This window comes from Eublepharis macularius, chromosome 18 (assembly GCF_028583425.1).
Source record: "Eublepharis macularius isolate TG4126 chromosome 18, MPM_Emac_v1.0, whole genome shotgun sequence".
Taxonomy (NCBI): Eukaryota; Metazoa; Chordata; class Lepidosauria; order Squamata; family Eublepharidae; genus Eublepharis; species Eublepharis macularius.
Window position 1 is genome coordinate 37,074,149 of NC_072807.1, and position 17,463 is coordinate 37,091,611.

General features: G+C 43.6%; 1 protein-coding gene across 1 annotated transcript in view; it reads right to left on the bottom strand.

Moving 5' to 3' along the window:
• THSD4 (thrombospondin type 1 domain containing 4) overlaps window positions 1-17,463 on the bottom strand; it is a 330,707-nt gene that overhangs the window by 189,126 nt on the left and 124,118 nt on the right. Inside the window, exon 6 of the mRNA XM_055002122.1 lies at window positions 13,310-13,446. Within this exon, the coding sequence (XP_054858097.1) occupies window positions 13,310-13,446 (137 nt within the window). The remainder of the gene's footprint in view (window positions 1-13,309; window positions 13,447-17,463) is intronic.

A 17,463-nucleotide genomic window follows, 5' to 3' on the forward strand; every position in this document is an offset into this window, starting at 1 on the left:
CTAGAACCTTGGAGAGCCGAATTCAAATTCCCCACTCATCAAGTGACTTTGAGCCCGTTCCCTTCACTAACCTACCTCAAAGGGTTGTTGTGAGGACAAAATAGAAAGACACAACCACATGTGTTGCCCTGAGCTCTTTGCAGGAATGGCGGGACAAAAAACAGAGAGACGGCAAAACATGTCCAGTTCAGCTTCTCTTGCTCCCTTTTTGTTTGCAGTTTCTAACTAGTGGGGGCAGGAAAGGAGCTCCCATAAACCTCTTCTTCGATTAATGCCTTTTTAATGGAAGACAGGTGTTTCGCCTGTTTTCCTGGCTTTAGCAAGCTGTTAAAGGGAGGAAACAAAAGGCAGCTCATATTTCCAGTAGCGCAAGAAAACAGAATAGAGTCGCCACCACTAGGAGCAACAGCCAATGACAAACCTATTCATCAGCACTTCGAGGCGTACATTTGGGTTTGATTTCTGAGACAAGCAAAGCCCCGGTGTTCATTTCAGCATTTTGCATGTGTCAGTTCTTATGTCCTTCCAAAACTTTAGACTAAACCGGATTCAAAAATAAGACTATAAAATATTTCTTGTTTATAAGCTGGGGGGAAAGAAATATTTCAGACTCTTTGGGATCAGCTGTGGTTACCAGGAACCATGTGGCGGTGGAGAGGACATTTTTCAAAACTCTCTCTGCCCCCATGAGGAACAGAAACTTTATGGGAAGCAAGGAGACACAGCAAAACGTATCCAGAGGAGTTAGCCGTGTTAGTCTATAGTTGCAAAATAGTAAAGAGTCCAGTAGCACCTTTAAGACTAACCAACCTTCTTGTAGCATAAGCTTTCGAGAGCCACAGCTCTCTTCGTCAGATGCACCTGACGAAGAGAGCTGTGGTTCTCGAAAGCTTATGCTACAAGAAAGTTGGTTAGTCTTAAAGGTGCTACTGGACTCTTTATATTTAGAAAAATGTATGTCCTCTCATGTCAAAAATTAAGTTGCATGCTTGACTCTTTCTGGAAAGCTTTAAAAAGGGATTCAATGAATTCATGGAGGTATGAGCCATTGACACCTCTTAGTCAGAATGACTCAACAGACCTTTCATAAGCAACTAGCCACAGTTAAGTTGAGAGCCAGTTTGGAGTAGTGGTTAAGAGAGGCAGGACTCTAATCTGGAGAACCGGGTTTGATTCCCCACTCCTCCACTTGAAGCCAGCTGAGTGACCTTGGGTTAGTCACAGCTCTTTCAGAGCTCTCTCAGCCCCACCCACCTCACAGGGGAATTGTGAAGATAATAACAACACACTTTGTAAACTGCTCTGTGACAATAAGTTGTCCTGAAGGGCAGTATATAAATCAAATGTTGTTGCTGTTGTTAAAATAAACCACAGTTCCACGTTATGTCTGGACCAAGATATAGGGTTAGGCACCATCTTTGTTCAAAAAATCTTCGACAATTCTTCTTTAAGCAACTGAGCAAGCTGTGCACATACTTAGTCAGTGAGAGATTTCTCTTCCTTATACAAATGACTTTCCATTATCCACAAGGTCTCTATTCCAAAGTCATGAATCCCCTCTGTTATATTGTCTGGCTGTTATTTATTTATACAAGCTGACCAATATCCTAATTTAGGATGTAAAGCACAGGTCTGCTAACCTGGCTCCGGAGTTGTGGAATGCAGTCGCTACATCTCCAGTTGCCTGAGTTTCCTTCACCTTAAAGCCCGTTTGGATTGCAGGATTTGACACACACTGTCTTCAGCGTCAAGCCTTGGGTTGGGAGCGGAGGGAGAAGGAAATTTCAAAGCTGAAATGCTTGCATTCTCACTGAGGGTTCTTATTGTATAGTTACAGTCCAACCAGCGAGTGGAACATCACAGTCACACGCCCATTCAAGAGTGACACCAAGTTAGCAGGATGCTTTATTGCAGAATCGTGTGAAAAGAAACAAGGGGAGCCCTGCAGAGATCTAATTCCAAGTCACAAGCTGGGTTAGGAGGAAGACAAGGAACTCCTCGAGATATAAACCCTCCAGTACAATATACCTTTGCGTGTGTGTGTGTATTTGTGTGTTATGTGCCCTCAAGTCATCTCTGACCTATGGTGACTCTATGAATGAAAGACCTCCAAAACGTCCTATCTTTAACAGACTTGCTGGGATCCTGCAAACTGGAGGACGCGGCTTCTTTTACTGAGTCGAGCTGATGCATCTGACAAAGAGAACCTGACTCAATAAAAGAAGAACCTTTGCAAGCCCAACAGAAATAGGCAACTTGCAAGCTCATCTGCTCAGGGCAACTGGCTGGTGGATTGTAGTGCACGTTTCTTGGGAAAGGGGATCCACATTTCCTTTTCAAGCACCAACATTTCAGGTTACTAGAAGTTTTAAAAACAGCTATCCAAAACAGCTGCCTGGAGCCTGCACAATCTTTCAGCTAATTCTGGAGTTTCATGAGCCAGGCAAAACTCATTATTGAGTGTTGTGCGCCACCCGGTGGACAAGCATGATATTGCGCCCCGATTTTTTTAATGTTTCAGAAATGCTGTCTCTGCACCGCAATTTACTCCGCCTTAACTCTGGTTAAAGGCAGGGAATCCCTTTTCATTTTTCAGTGTTGTCGTCATGAGCTTTTCATTTCGTCCATTTTTAATTGTCGGTGTTCTTAATTTGTTCCTTTGCTTTATGAATCATAGAATCATAGAGTTGGAAGGGGCCATACAGACCATCTAGTCCAACCCCCTGCCCAGAAACTAATCACAAAGATACTGTTTTTAAAAATGGATGGTACCAGGTGAGTACCATCAACTGAGACTTGGAAGAGCAGCTGTGAGGGAGCTAGGTAAGATCCGTAAGGACAAAAATGTCTCTCTGGGAAACAAGATCAAGAAAATCCAAACGATGGTATTCCCCATTACTATGTATGAGTATGAAAGCTGAACAGTGAAGAAAGCTGACAGGAAGAACATTGATTCATTTGAAATGTGGTGCTGGAGGAGAGTTTTGTGGATATCGTGGACAGCCAAAAAGACAAATAAGTGGGTGCTAGATCAAATCAAGCCGGAATTCTCCCTAGAAGCTGAAATGACAGAACTAAGGCTGTCATACTTTGGTCACATTATGAGAAGATTCTCTGGAAAAGTTAATAATGCTAAGAAAAGTGGAAGGTAGTAGGAAAAGAGGAAGACATAAAATGAGATGGCTTGACTCAATAAAAGAAGCCACGTCCTCCAGTTTGGAAGATCTGAGCAAGTCTGTTAATGATAGGATGTTTTTGGAAGTCTTTCATTCATAGAGTCACCATAGGTTGGAGACGAGTTGACAGCATATCACACACACACACACACACACATCAGATCGGAAGCCATATCATAGTCTGCAGTAAAATAACAAAATATGGATCCAGTAGTTCCTTAAGAAGCTACAAAAATTTCCAGGGCAAAAGCTTTTGTGACTCAAAGCTCACATCGTCAGATATGAAGAGATTTCATTCTCATTTCTGTTGACCAAGTGAGATTTCACTCATGAATACTTATGCTGTGCAAAATTTCGTTGGTCTTTAATGTGTTTTAATGTGTTACTTGAATTTGGTTCCTTTAAAGAAAAAAGGAGCAAACTGCAAGGAAATAGAACCGGGGGGGGGGGGGGGACGGGGACGGACTCAATTTGCAGAAGAGAAAAGTGAAAATGAAACAAAGGTTTCAAAGCACAACCGCAAGAATGCAAGATTTGGTTATCACATCTAACAAGCCACACTACCTCTGCTCAACAAACCACACTACCTCTACTCTTGTTCCTTAAGCAGAGGGATCCTCCAGAGGGCGCTCAAGGCCAACTCAACTAGCTGAATATATATTTCTCAACTGCTTCCTGATAAACCTAAGAGGTTGCCGGTTGATCCAAAGGAAAACCCAAAAACCAAAGCCATGTAATATCTGTTCTTAGGGCCAACCCCAAACGAACAAAGCAGTGTGTAAGCTTAAGAGTTCTGGAGAACTATTCCTCAGGCAGGGTGCTTTAAACACAAGCCAAAAAAGGAGAGGAAGGAGGGAAAAAATGAACGCTGTTGCCGGCAACCTCTGGTTAGCATCCTAGGTGGAACGCCGGGCAGATCTGAACAGAGAAAAGCAGGGCAGGGTGCAGGTGACACTGCTGTCAGACGTCCTTTGGGGGAACTCAATGGCATCCTCTCTTCACAAATTTGCTGATGAAACACCGAGCACTTTTCACTGCAGTGAACCAACAGCTCTGGCATTGGTATGGTAAAACACACAAGAGCTGGCTGCTCAATTTTAGTTCGAAGAGACAGTGGAGGGAGCTCTCATTACATTATTAATGATCGGTCGTCGCTTTTAGGAGATTATCCACTTGTCAGCACAAAGATGTGACAAAGAACACGTCTGCTCTCTTTTTCTGCATATTTTGCCGTTTTGTTTTGTTTTGTTGTTTATGTTTGTGTTTGTATTTGTGTTAAATGCTGTGTCAAGAGACACCTCCCACCTATGGCAACCCTACGAATGAAAGACCTTCAAAACATCCTATTGTTAACAGCCTTGCTCAGATCTTGCAAACTGGAGAATGTGGCTTCCTTTCTTGAGTCCCGCCATCTCATTTTGGGTCTTCCTCTTTTCTCTCCTCCTCTATATCTGACCAGTTTCTTTTTGCCCTCCATGCATCTGACGAAGAGAACGGTGATTCTCGAAAGCTTATGCTACAATAAAATTGGTTAGTCTTAAAGGTGCTACTGGACTCTTTTTGATTTTTCTTTTCTTTCTGCCTTCCACTTTTCCTGGCATGATAGACTGCGTTTAGAATTCTGACTCTATTTTTCTCACCTTTTGCTTTTGTTTCTCATCTATCTTGAGCAATTTTAAGTTTCCTCAGTCATCTTATTTAGGTTTCTCCTTTCTTTTGCTTACAGGAATAGTCTTTGCCCATTCTTCCTTGATAGTATTGAAACCAGAAATATCATGAAGGCAGAACATGCAAAGAATATTTTCTGGCTTTACAGTAAATTCAATGCTTGGCTCTACCTATCTGTTTACCATTGTCCTACCCTTCCTCCAAGAAGCAGTGCAGATAGCTCCTCTCTATTTTGTCCTCACAACAACCCTGTAAGGTAGTATAGGCTGTGACAGACAAGTGGACAAAGGTCACCTTTGAGCTTCATAGCTGAGCGGGAATTTGAACCTGCATCTCCCAGGTCCTAATCCAACCACACTAAACCATACTGGCTCACACGTAATCTTTGTTGTGTCTACTTCAACTCCCATTAAGGAGAAAGGGGAACTGTAAATATTTTCAATAAATACATAACATGAATTTGTATTACAGCTATGAAGCACAGTCTGCCAAAGGGAATTACACTGAAATGCTGGCAAAACGCTTTCCCTGGAATGTAAACTCAGCTTTCGATATGTTTTGTGTTATTCTAAACAGGCAAATAAAATAACAGCTTTTCATTTCCATTTAAAATCTAAACCATTGTATGAAAGTTAGAGGAAAACTCTGTCTGCATTTCAGCATTGCAACAGGCAGGGGAGAAGAAGCCAAAAAAGAAAGGGAATTAGTTTAGCTACATACATACTTTTGTACATCTTCCATCATTTCTGGATTACTGTTTATTCTGCAGCTCTGCATTTTGGTAGTTACCTCCTTTCATTTTGGGACTTCTGTGAAAATAACACACCTTGAAGTCCCAAGTTGACTTCTGTTATGCTCCACTGCAGAGTAAAGAATCACTCGTTGGACGGTCAGTAGCAGGTTCTTTAAAACCTAGATGGATCCACTTGCTCAAAGATAAGCTGAACTCGCTTGATTTGGATTACGACTTCTGGCTGATTCCGCACACGTTGGATAATGCACTTTCAATGCACTTTAGCTATCGTTTGGAAGTGAATTTTTTGTTTCACACTTGAAAAATTCAGTTCCAAATGATCTCTAAAGAGGATTGGAAGTGCATTATCCAACGTGTGCAGAATCAGCTTCTGTTGGCCATGGGGAAGACTGGTGCTTATAGTTTGGCTGGTAGTTACCTTTTGGTGGAAGTTTTCAGGAAGGGGTGCATATGTTCACCCATGTATTTTGGATATTCTTATTTTAATCAATACTAGTTACCATACTATTTCTATAGTATTACGATACCATGTTATTGGAGGGGTTTTTTTCCTGCAAGAATGAATTCACTTCCACTTGCTGTCTTATATGGACAATTTACAGGCCAAGAAAAGGGATCAAGAGTTTGTATATGTAAGAAGTCTTCAATAGAAATGATTGAGCATTTCTTCCTTTCTTGTTCATAGATCCAGAGGAGTTAGCCGTGTTAGTCTGTAGTAGCAAAATAGAAAAGAGACCAGTAGCACCTTTAAGACTAACCAACTTTACTGTAGCATAAGCTTTCGAGAATCACAGCTCTTCGTCAGATGCATATAATGAAGAGAACTGTGATTCTCGAAAGCTTATGCTACAATAAAGTTGGTTAGTCTTAAAGGTGCTACTGGACTCTTTTTGATTTTCCTTTCTTGTGTAATTTATTCGGATTTGATGACGGGAAATTCTGGATCCCCATCTGAATAAGAAACCTGTTTGCTCCTCTAACTATCATTTAATGACTTTGTTAGCCGATCTGGATTTTAATAGAACATTAGATGTGTGTAAATATAATTAAACGTCATTTGTTTTTAATGAATAATGAACAGCTTTGGTGAGGGAGGGACCTCAGCAGAGGTTTGCATGTTTGTGGACTCACTGGTTACTTCTCAAAAGAAGGTTATTAGACTAATGAGGCAACAAGAATTTTCTTGAACGGCACCCAGACCTTCTTTTCCATTTACTGTATTATCAGCTCCCAGGCCCTTATGGCCAACTAATCTAACCTTCTGCAACATCAGTATTCCTTGAATGCTTTTCTCTTTCAGCAGTTGGAATGGTTTTGAACATGCTACACACATTGCCAGAGACACAGAAAGGCCTTCCAAAGGTCATCTCCAGGGGCATCTTCCACATGTTGTGATGTCATGTGGTAAGACACATGACCAACCTTTGACATGGAAAAGTGGAGGGGGGCAAGGAAAGGTGAGCTATGAAAAGATAGCAAGCTGCAAGGTGAACATTATAGAGAATGTGAAAGGGACTTGATGCAGGCATGCCATTTTTGCTGGCATCCTTGCGTCTTATACATAGTTCTATCCTCTCCAGCTGTTTAAATCCAATTAGATCAAAAGTTGGTTCATGTTACTATACATTGGATTAACACTAGATGGCGGACTATACTAAGACTGTCTTCTCATGATGGGAAGCGATCAAGCAAGGCAAATGGTTAGGCAAAGGATCGATGATATTGAACGACAATCTGACTTACAGGGCACTCCAGCTTTTATAGCTCCTCCTAGTAACAGATATATTTCTGCACCTGCTTCTTGTTTATCCATTCTGGAGGTAAACAAACTCAGGAGAGCGCTTACTTTGTCCAGATGTTCTGCCTTACCCTCTGCTGTTCTGGATGGCAGACTTAAGATTCCTTGGAATGAGAGGTTATGCCCTTGTATACTTAGGAAGGTTGAAACCCAGGAACACGTGTTCCTGAGTTGCCCTCTCTATAAGGAAGCACGTACGAGATTTATTATTCCCTTTTTGGAAGGTATCTCAGAACATTCGGAAAAGAACAAATTAGAGAAACTGCAGTCAAACTCAGATTTTACTGCACTACACCAGATAGCGAAATTTTGTGTTCTGGTTGTTAAAGCCCATTAGAGTGTACATCCCCATTTTGGTTGCTTGCTTAGGACTATGCCGACTTCCTGGTTTTTACAAATTTTGATAGATATTAGGAAATTATGTTTTTAAACTGTATATATTCATATGTTCCATGTTCAAATGGTTGTAAAATGTGCACTGAAATTTCTATGGTAAATGTACTGGCTAAGTGCTGTAATAAAGAATCAGAATCATACTAAGACTGTGTAAAGGAATGGGCCGGGGGCGGGGGGGGGGGGAAACTCTTCTACAGCCTGCGTTCTATAATCCAGTTGCATAAGTAACCCCCATACACTTCAAGACTGTCTGAAATAGCTAACACTCTCCAGAATGTGTAACAAAATTCAGATTCCCAACTTATGTACACCGGATTTTAAAATCAAAAAGAGTCCAGTAGCACCTTTAAGACTAACCAACTTTATTGTAGTATAAAGTTGGTTAGTCTTAAAGGTGCTACTGGACTCTTTTTGATTTTGCTACTACAGACTAACACGGCTAACTCCTCTGCAGATTTTAAAAGTCACACACATTCCATTGGGAATGTGTGTGATTTTTAAAAGGGAAACAGCATTTGTATATAAATCTCGGTTCTCTCTCTCTCTCTTTCTGTACAGCTCTATGGCCACCATTCATCCAACACATTCAGAGTGGCATGCACTACCCATGCACCCCTTCTCCATTTTATCCTCACAACAACCCTGCAAGGTGACAGAGTGACTGACATAAGGTTATCCAATGAACTTCATGAGACTGGACCCTGGTCTGGTGCTCTAACCACTGCACAAGACTGCCTCTGGGTGATGAAGTTTACTGGTGATAGGGCTGCCAGCTCCAAGTTGGGAAATTCCTGGAGATCTGGGGGGTGGAGCCTGGAGAAGGTGGGTTTGGGGGAGGAACCTCATTGGGGTATAATTCTATAGAGTCCACCCTCCCAAGCAGCCATTTTCTCCAGGAGAACTGATTTCTGTGGCCTGGAGAGGAGTTATAATCCCAGGAGATCCCCAGCCACCACCTGGAGGTTGGCAACCCCAGTTCCTGAAGGTCCAAGGCCATTGGCAGCATTCTGCTCTCCTTCCTAAGCGTGAGAGGTTTGGTTAAAGGTGTCCAAACGAAGAGGGAGAGGAGACACGCATTCCATCCTTGACATAACCATGGGCAGAGCCAGCATTCGAGGCAAGAACAAAGACAGGCCTGTCCTGGCAGAGTTCCGCAATTCAGCCGTAATCTCTGAAAGGATTAAGGTGGCGAAAAGGTGAACCATGTCGGAGAACGTACCTGCTGTAAGACAGGATTATGGGCCTGCCCCGCTGTGAAAAAGCAAAGGCGTCGAATGGCTGTTGATGGGGAAAGCTGCTATAAGAAGCGCTGGATCCAAGGCCCCCATAAATCAAACAGCCTAATCCTGCAACAAGCATTCGCCCATTTTCTCTTGGCACTAGTTAGAGGAGGGGAAGGCAAATCCAGGCATATCTGCCCTGACCTGCTAATGAAGGTAAGCCAGTCTGGTGCAGGAGCTAAGAGTCAGGATTTGGGAGACCCGAGTTCAAATCCCCAGTCACCCCAAGGAAGTTTCTGAGAGGCTATGGGCCATTGTTCTCCCTCAACCCCACTGGACTACTGTGGAGGCAAAACTGGGGGAGGGTCCACAGAGGCTGCCCTGCCCTTGGAAGAAGAGTGGAACAAGGGTGCATAAGTGCCCTAATACGGAAAACAAGACCAGAGACAGAAATGTTTAAAAAGTGACGTTTTGAAGAAGAGGCGGCGGTTCAGGGTGGCAAAGGTGAGTCTGTACTGGAAACAGCTGCTGCAACCCGCCCTGCAGCAATTCAGCCCACGACTGACATTAGGAAGTATAGTTGCCAATCTCCAGTTGAGGCCTGGAGATCCCCCGGAATTGCAACTGATCTCCAGACTACAGAGATGGAGAAAATGGCAGCCTTGCAGAGTGGGCTGTATGAGATTGAGGCCCCTCTGCTGAGGTCCCTCCCCTCACCAAAGCCCACCATCCCCCAAATCTCCAGGAATTTCTCAACCCAGAGTTGGCAACACTATTAGGAAGGGAGATCACTCAAAGGAAAGCTACATGCAGGCCAGGAGATTAAAATCTCAAGGCCATTGTGACACGTTTCCTAAACATTTTGCAGACAAAATTGCCCGCTGACATTTTGGACCCATTGCCAACTGACACAGTTCACCACTGCATGTTACCTGTTAGCAGGTCACTGAACCACCAAGTCTGCATGGATCTCTTCTAGTGATTCTGGCTAGAGGATCTGGACATGGTGCTTGGAGAGGTGTGTCCTATGAGTTGCTCCCTCGCCTTTCATGAGTTATAACCATTAGGGCTGCCAGAACTGGGAGCTGGGAGATTTTGAGGGCAGTGTCCGGGGAGGCTGGAGTTTGGGGAGGATGTGATGTCACTTCCGGGCAAATCTAGGAATTTCCCGTAATCTCTATAGTAAAGACTACAGACACATGGGGAAATGCCTAGATCTTCACGATGGAGGCCATTTTCTGGGGAAATGGAGCCAAGAGCAGAGGTCTAACCATTGCAGGAAGGCAAATGGCAAGCTAATGACCACAGATTAGTCCCCCCTATCCTGGCCTTACTTTCCCCTCCTTTCCAAAGTTCCCTCCCCAGCAAAATAGTAAAGAGTCCAGTAGCACCTTTAAGACTAACCAACTTTATTGTAGCATAAGCTTTCAAGAACCACAGGTCTCTTCATCAGATGCAAGATGTTCCATCCGATGAAGAGAATTGCGGTTCTCGAAAACTTATGCATCATCTGCCAAAGAGAACTGTGGTTCTCGAAAGCTTATGCGACAATAAAGTTAGACTTAAAGATGCTACTGGACTCCTTACTATTTTACAACTACAGACTAACACGGCTAACTCCTCCCCAGCCAACAATCCATAGAGAGCTTTACAAAGTTCCCAGTCCAAGCTCCGCACACATTCTGCATCAAATCTGCAATCATTTTCCGGCCTTCGGCTTTAGATCAAGCAGCCTCTTTAATAAATAATCAGAATTCGACCACCTATCTATCATCTACAAAGAAAATCCAGAGCTTCCAAAGATGTTTCGCATGGCTAAAAATAAAGCACAAGAACATGTGTGATATTGTCCAGATGTGCACAAGCCAGGCAAGAGACGAGAAAGGGAGTCTGTTGGGGGGGGTGAGGGGGAATAAGTTGTGTCTATCTATAAGCAAAACCTTTTGAAAACACAATAGTTTAAAACATATGAGATCCTCTCAAATTGCATTTCAAGAGGAACGGCTGACCTCCTCTTAAAGATAAAGCTTCTGCTAAACACAATACTCCAAGTTTTAGCTGGACGGAAGGCAACACGGCAATCTTTGTGTCTCAGAAATGATAAAGATCTCCTATATTCGCACACATTCATACATAAAACCTTTTTCATTTCTGAAATTTAAAAAATGTATATATCATATGCACCACACACAGATAGTTCTATTATATATGCAGGACTGTATGTATGTATGTATGTATGTATGTATGTATGTATGTATGTATGTATGTATGTATGTATGTGGTTAGTTAGTTAGTTAGTTAGTTAGTTAGTTAGTTAGTTAGTTAGTTAGTTAGTTAGTTAGTTAGTTAGTTAGTTAGTTAGTTAGTTAGTTAGTTAGTTAGTTAGTTAGTTAGTTAGTTAGTTAGTTAGTTAGTTAGTATTGGACTTACAGTCCGCTCTCCTTGCCAAGAAGGCTCAGAGCGGATCGCATCAATTTAAAGGACATAAAAAACCAGGTAAAAACTGGAAGCATAAAAGGAGCAAATGCAATTTCACAAGTCCACGTTCAGGAGCACGCATCAGACAAGCCTGTATACGGTCATTTTGGGCCCATGGGGACCGGTGACAGTCAACAGATGGAAAAGGCAAAGACCAAGGAGAGGACACCCCCTTCCCCGGTAGGAGGCCGAATAGGAGACCCGCTTGCTTCAACCACCGAAGGCCTGGAGGAACATCTCTGTCTTACAGTCCCAGTGGAATGGCAGCAAGTCCCACTGGGCCCAAGTTGTCATAGACAGAGAGGCAGAGGCCAGGGCCAAAAAGGCCCAGGACCGGGTTAAGGCAAGGCGGACCTCCTTGTGTCCAGGGACCAACGCCATATTAGTCAGTTTCAGGCCATCACAGTTTCAACATATCTTTTGCCCAGTTCACTTATCCTGCTGAAAGAATCAGAAGTTTGCTCCAGCCCGTTAAGGCTTTGTTTTGCAGCTTGGCAGTGCCACTTAGAACACTTAATCAATATTCAGCCTTAGGCAGGCATTGTAGCCAATACCTGAAGAAGCACCTCTGGCATAATCCAAGATCTATTTGTTTATTTATTTATTTATCTCCCAACACCTCTGGCTAACAAAGGAACAGGAAGCTGCAAACAAATAAACCACACTGTGCGGGTCAATCAACAAACCTAGTCTACAAGACTGAAAGCAATGCAACCAGGTGATTTCCCCAAATGCCCTTTGAAACAAGAGCATCTCATGAACATGCCCACTTAGGTAAACACTTCCAAAGGACCTGCCCTGGCACAGAAAAAGCTGACAGACAGGACATCGCCAAACGAACAGTTCCCAAAGATGGCACCACCAGTTCCACGTTTTGCATTATAATCAGCCTCTTGCAGCGAGCAAGCAGCCACTGCTTTTAAACTCATTCCAGGAGCATCGAGGCATTTCAGGGGCTCCAGACTGCATTCGGAAGGAAATCGATAACGTAGAATCCTTGAACGTCTAGATATAGTTACTTATTAATTACCTCCACAATACCATACTCCGCAGCAGCATTTTCAACACTTGAAAGCATTATACAAATAACATTTATAATTAATAACAGGAGGCAGACCAGATGTTGAAAAAACCCTGCAGCAAGCTAAGCTAAGGGTCCCTGGTGGTGCTGAGAGCGGCACTGGGAGCACTGCAGGCTTTGGATGGTTCAGGCCTGGGAGGTGGGCATGCTGAGAATGGATACAAGCTTATCCCATGAGTCTTCACCGTCGTCCTTGTTGCCAAGCTGAGTGACCTAAGGCCAGGGCCTACCGAGAGCTTTCCCAGTAAGTTAAAGGACTTGTTCAAGGGTTCCCAACACTACCTAGGTAGTGACTGGAGAGGTGGTGCCTGGGGAGGGTGGAGTTTGGGAGATGCGATGTCACTTTGGGGTGACACTCTAGGAATTTCCTCAAACTCTATGGTAAACACCATAGGGAAATTTCTAGAGCATCACCTTTTCCTGCTCCTCCATTTCCACAGGGCAGGAGTTTAGGGCTGGAAGCAGGGAATTCCCTGCCAGGCCCAGGCAATTGGGAAGGTTAACCAATTTATCCTGGATTATAAAAAAAAAAAAACTAAGGCCTGCGGGTTAGTTTGTTTGCAGTATCAAACAACTCACAAATCTAAAGAAAATGAAAAAAATATCCAGAAGACCTTTTCTTTCTGTTCTTTATTTGGGGGCAGGGGAACAAATCAATTACCAGAAGTCAAATTTAAACACCAAATCTTTAAGCGAATGCACTTACTTTTTATTAAAGAAAAAAAACACTGCTCCTACCTTGCACTGACCGGACACACAGATGGCGGTCCCGTTTTGGTCACACGGTGTCCCATCGATGACCTTCTCGGCTTGCCTGACGTAAAAACGGTAGCCTACAGCTCGGCAATTGAGCTCACATTTCTGGCTGCCTTTCACTGGAGGGAAAAACAGAAGCTTGAATAAGGAGAGGACAGCCCACAAATGCAAGTATTTAAATGCTGGGATGGAAGCAGGTTGGGGGCCGGGAGATGTCAGTTCCCTTGTGCATGATCACCCAACAGCCGAGGTTTGAGTTAAATAAGTCAACAAAGGAAGGGGGACATAGGGTAGAAAAGATGATGCAAGAAGCTGGTGAAAGGCTGTGTCTGAGAGCCTGGTAGGCCACTACCTCTCACATGAGGTAATACTGCTCTTAAGTAGACCATTTGTCTGATCCTTTAGAGATGGGTGGATCAGTAATGTAGGTGCCTCAAGCAGGACGATGAAGAGGTGGCATAAAAATCTCCTAAATAAGTACAGAGCCCATGCCCAAGTACAATTCCTGCTATCTCCAGACTGCCATTGCTAAGGAAAGATCCTCGGATAACCTGGGGAGAGGCACTGCCAGCCAGCTACCTGGCCTGACTGGGCAGAAAGCAGTTTTGTACATATCACTAACACCCCCATTTTATTTGTTTTAAACATTTAATAATTCCCAATGGCCGTTTTCACACGGCCACGCACCCGGAAGATAGCACGAAACTCACGGCATAAAAGCGTCTTCCTAGCGCGATTTCCTGGCACGATCCTGTTTAATGGCCCTTTTTCTGATGCCATCGGGCCATTAAAGGGGAACGTGTCAGGAGACCATGCTAGGAAGACGCTTCATGCTGTGAGTCTGCGCAATCTCCCGGGGCGCGTGTGAAAACGGCCAATATCTCTCCCCGACAAAACATAACACGCTGGTAAAGTGGTTCTACTGCAACAAATTGTCAAAACAACCAGTAAAAGCCAGAAATGTTCAAAGCCCACTGAAATTTTAAATAAAAAACAAGCAGATTACAGCATGCAACGGTCAGAGCGTCTAATAGACAGACAGATAGGCAGGCAGGCAGGCAGACACAGAGAGAGAGAGAGAATAATTGTGTAACCAGCAGGTCTGGAGACAACTGAAACACGTACATACACAAAGGGTAGAATAAAGGTGTAAAAAAACCACAACCACCAATCAGAAAAGTGCGAGAAAACCAATACTTCTTTCCATTTATCATACCATTTCTAACGCCTCCCTGCTCCTGCCAAAGAGAACCATTTTTACGGATCTTTTTCAGGAGACTGGTCAAATTACTGGTAACATGGTAAGTAACAAACAGCACATTCAATCACTCTCAAGAGGCGGAAAAATATGTACATATCTCCGAGGTTTCCGACAGTTGCAACCATCACACCTAGCAAAAGAAAAGATGCACACACCAGCTTATTGGATCCCTGCATCGACAGGGTTCCAGAACAGCCAAGGAAGGGGCAGCCACTCCTTTCAAGAGATGCCTGATAAGCAGAGATAAAACTTTTGAAGCTAATCACCATCACCTGCTAATTGCTCCAGATTTAGATGCTTTTAAAGGGGATGGCCACAGGGGAGGGGGCAATTCTGGTGTTGGTAACCCTACGAGGCACAGAGATTACATTGTCCTGCTTTATGCATGAGTTCTAACAGGGGAAATAACGAGCAGGGGTCTTTTTTAAAATAAATGTGCCAATATGGATATTAACGTTCAGAATCACCGCCCCTCCGTTCTTCTATTAAGGGAGATATCACACATCTCTAAGGAGGGAAGTCCACAGGTGTATATAAACAGGGACCTAAAATGGTCCAGGAGCCAGCAGAATAGCTCCACCCACTCATATGGCCTATTGCCATTGGGCTAGACTACCAGCTACAACAACTGGCGTGATCTTGCAGTCCACCTCCTTCCACACTGATTTTGTTGGCATCCCTGCACATTGGCAAAGGGCATCAGTTGACCTAACCGCTGCCATTGGCTGAGGTCAACTCACTTCTGACCACCAGTGGCTCTCCAAGACAGTGGCTCACTAAGAATGCACCCAGCTAAATTGAAGGACCAATACACCCTCATACGAAAAAGACAGTTTTTAGCGTTATTTATTTGTTATATAAAACTTTATCCCTCCCTTCCTCTGAGCAGCACAGGGTGGCATACATTATTCTCTCTCCTTCCATCTGCTCCTCATAACAGCCTTGTGAGGTGAGTGAATGATGTGTGCCAATGTGCCAACGAGAAAATGGGAGACAATACCAAAGGCACACCCAAAGAAGGAGTCCAGTGGCACCTTTAAGACCAACCAACTTTATTGTAGCATAAGCTTTCAAGAATCACAACTCTCTTCATCAGATTGCTGACGAAGAGAGCTGTGGTTCTCGAAAGCTTATGCTACAATAAAGTTGGTTAATCTTAAAGGTACTACTGGACTCTAGTATTTTGCAACTATAGACTAACATGGATAACTTCTCTGGATCTATGACCAAGAAGGAGGCAATTCTGGGCTGTTCAGTCATTTTTTTCTTGGGCTAAATCCACACAGTTCCTTCAATGGCCATTTCCACACATGCTTATAGGGATGGCCCACTCACGGAATGCGGGCTGTTTGGCTTCCGTTTTTCAGCACCTTTTCTGGGCGCAGAAAGTGCAGTCCCAGAAAAGACATTGAAAAAACAGAAGCCAAACAGCCTGCAACCATTTTGAAAATGGAGACATCTGGACTCAAGGGGAAAGGCCACCAGCGTTCAGTGAGTGGGCCGTCCCTTTAAGGACATGTAGAAATGGACAACCTTTCTTTACCGAGCTTGTTTTCCAGACCTCTGGCTCCCTGAAATAATTCTCTTCTTACTCTTTGCACCAGTGTAAGCCTCTACATCTTTAAAAATAATAACTACGGCTTTCCGTTTCATTTTCCTGGCAGCTGAATGGAGCTTGAGAAGACAGGTTTAAAGTTCACAATGCAGAGGAATCAGTTCCCTTTAAAGGATTACTATTTTTCGTGACTCTCCTGACAAGGTGATACCATAGATTTACTGGAATTAGTTGAAGCAGCAAGAAAGTTACAGTAAAGAAATAGGCATGTTCTTCCAGGAAAAAGTATTCAGATCTAAATCTCCATGAGCTTATTTTTTTAAGGCTGTGTTTAAAGGATTGTCTTTTAGGATTTCATTAATGGTCTGCCGAAGCCATGTGTCGAGTGATGGCCAAGTGATTACAGTTCCTCAACAGTCACCTTTAACAGGAAGAGGCAGCACATTTCCCCTAATAACTCGGCACAAAAAAGGCCTAGAGACTTACTTTTTAAGTGAACGCTGAGATGTTAGAGATTGCAGCATTAGTTCATTAGAACATCAGTTTATAACACCTCAATAGCAATTACCACTTTTTAAAAAATTCAAAAAGCCTTAACAACAACAATAACATTTGACTTATATACCGCCCTTCAGGACAACTTAATCCCCAGTCAGAGCGGTTTACAAAGTATATTGTTATTATCCCCATAACAAAACACCCTGTGAGGTGGATGGGGCTGAGAGAGCTCTGAGAGAGCTGTGACTGACCCAAGGTCACCAGGCTGACTTCAAATGGAGGAGTGGGGAATCAAACCCAGCTCTCCAGATTAGAGTCCCGCCACACTTAACCACTACACAAAACTGGCTCTCAAAGTGTGTTATTATTATCCTCACAACAATCCCCCTGTGAGGTGGGTGGGGCTGAGAGAGCTCTGAGAGAGCTGTGACTGACCCAAGGTCACCCAGCTGGCTTCAAGTGGAGGAGTGGGGAATCAAACCCGGCTCTCCAGATTAGAGTCCCGCGCTCTTAACCACTGCACCAAACTGGCAGCACAGCAGAGAAAATGGCGAACCTAGCTGCAGCAAAAGCTGATTGAGCTACATGCCTGCCTAAGAGCATACAGCGATGAAGCAACCTGTCAAATTGTCATGAATAGGCTAACGAAGAGTCCAATAAAAATATCAGCTCCCTGTTTACAACCAGCGAAAAGGATGTGAGCCGAACAGGCAGATGTTCAAACATTCCTACCTATGAGAACTTTGCCTACGCTTCTTTAGCTGGGTGATAGAGAAATTCATGGGCCTTTTGCATCTCTCTTGGCTCTTGCAGAAGAGAGTC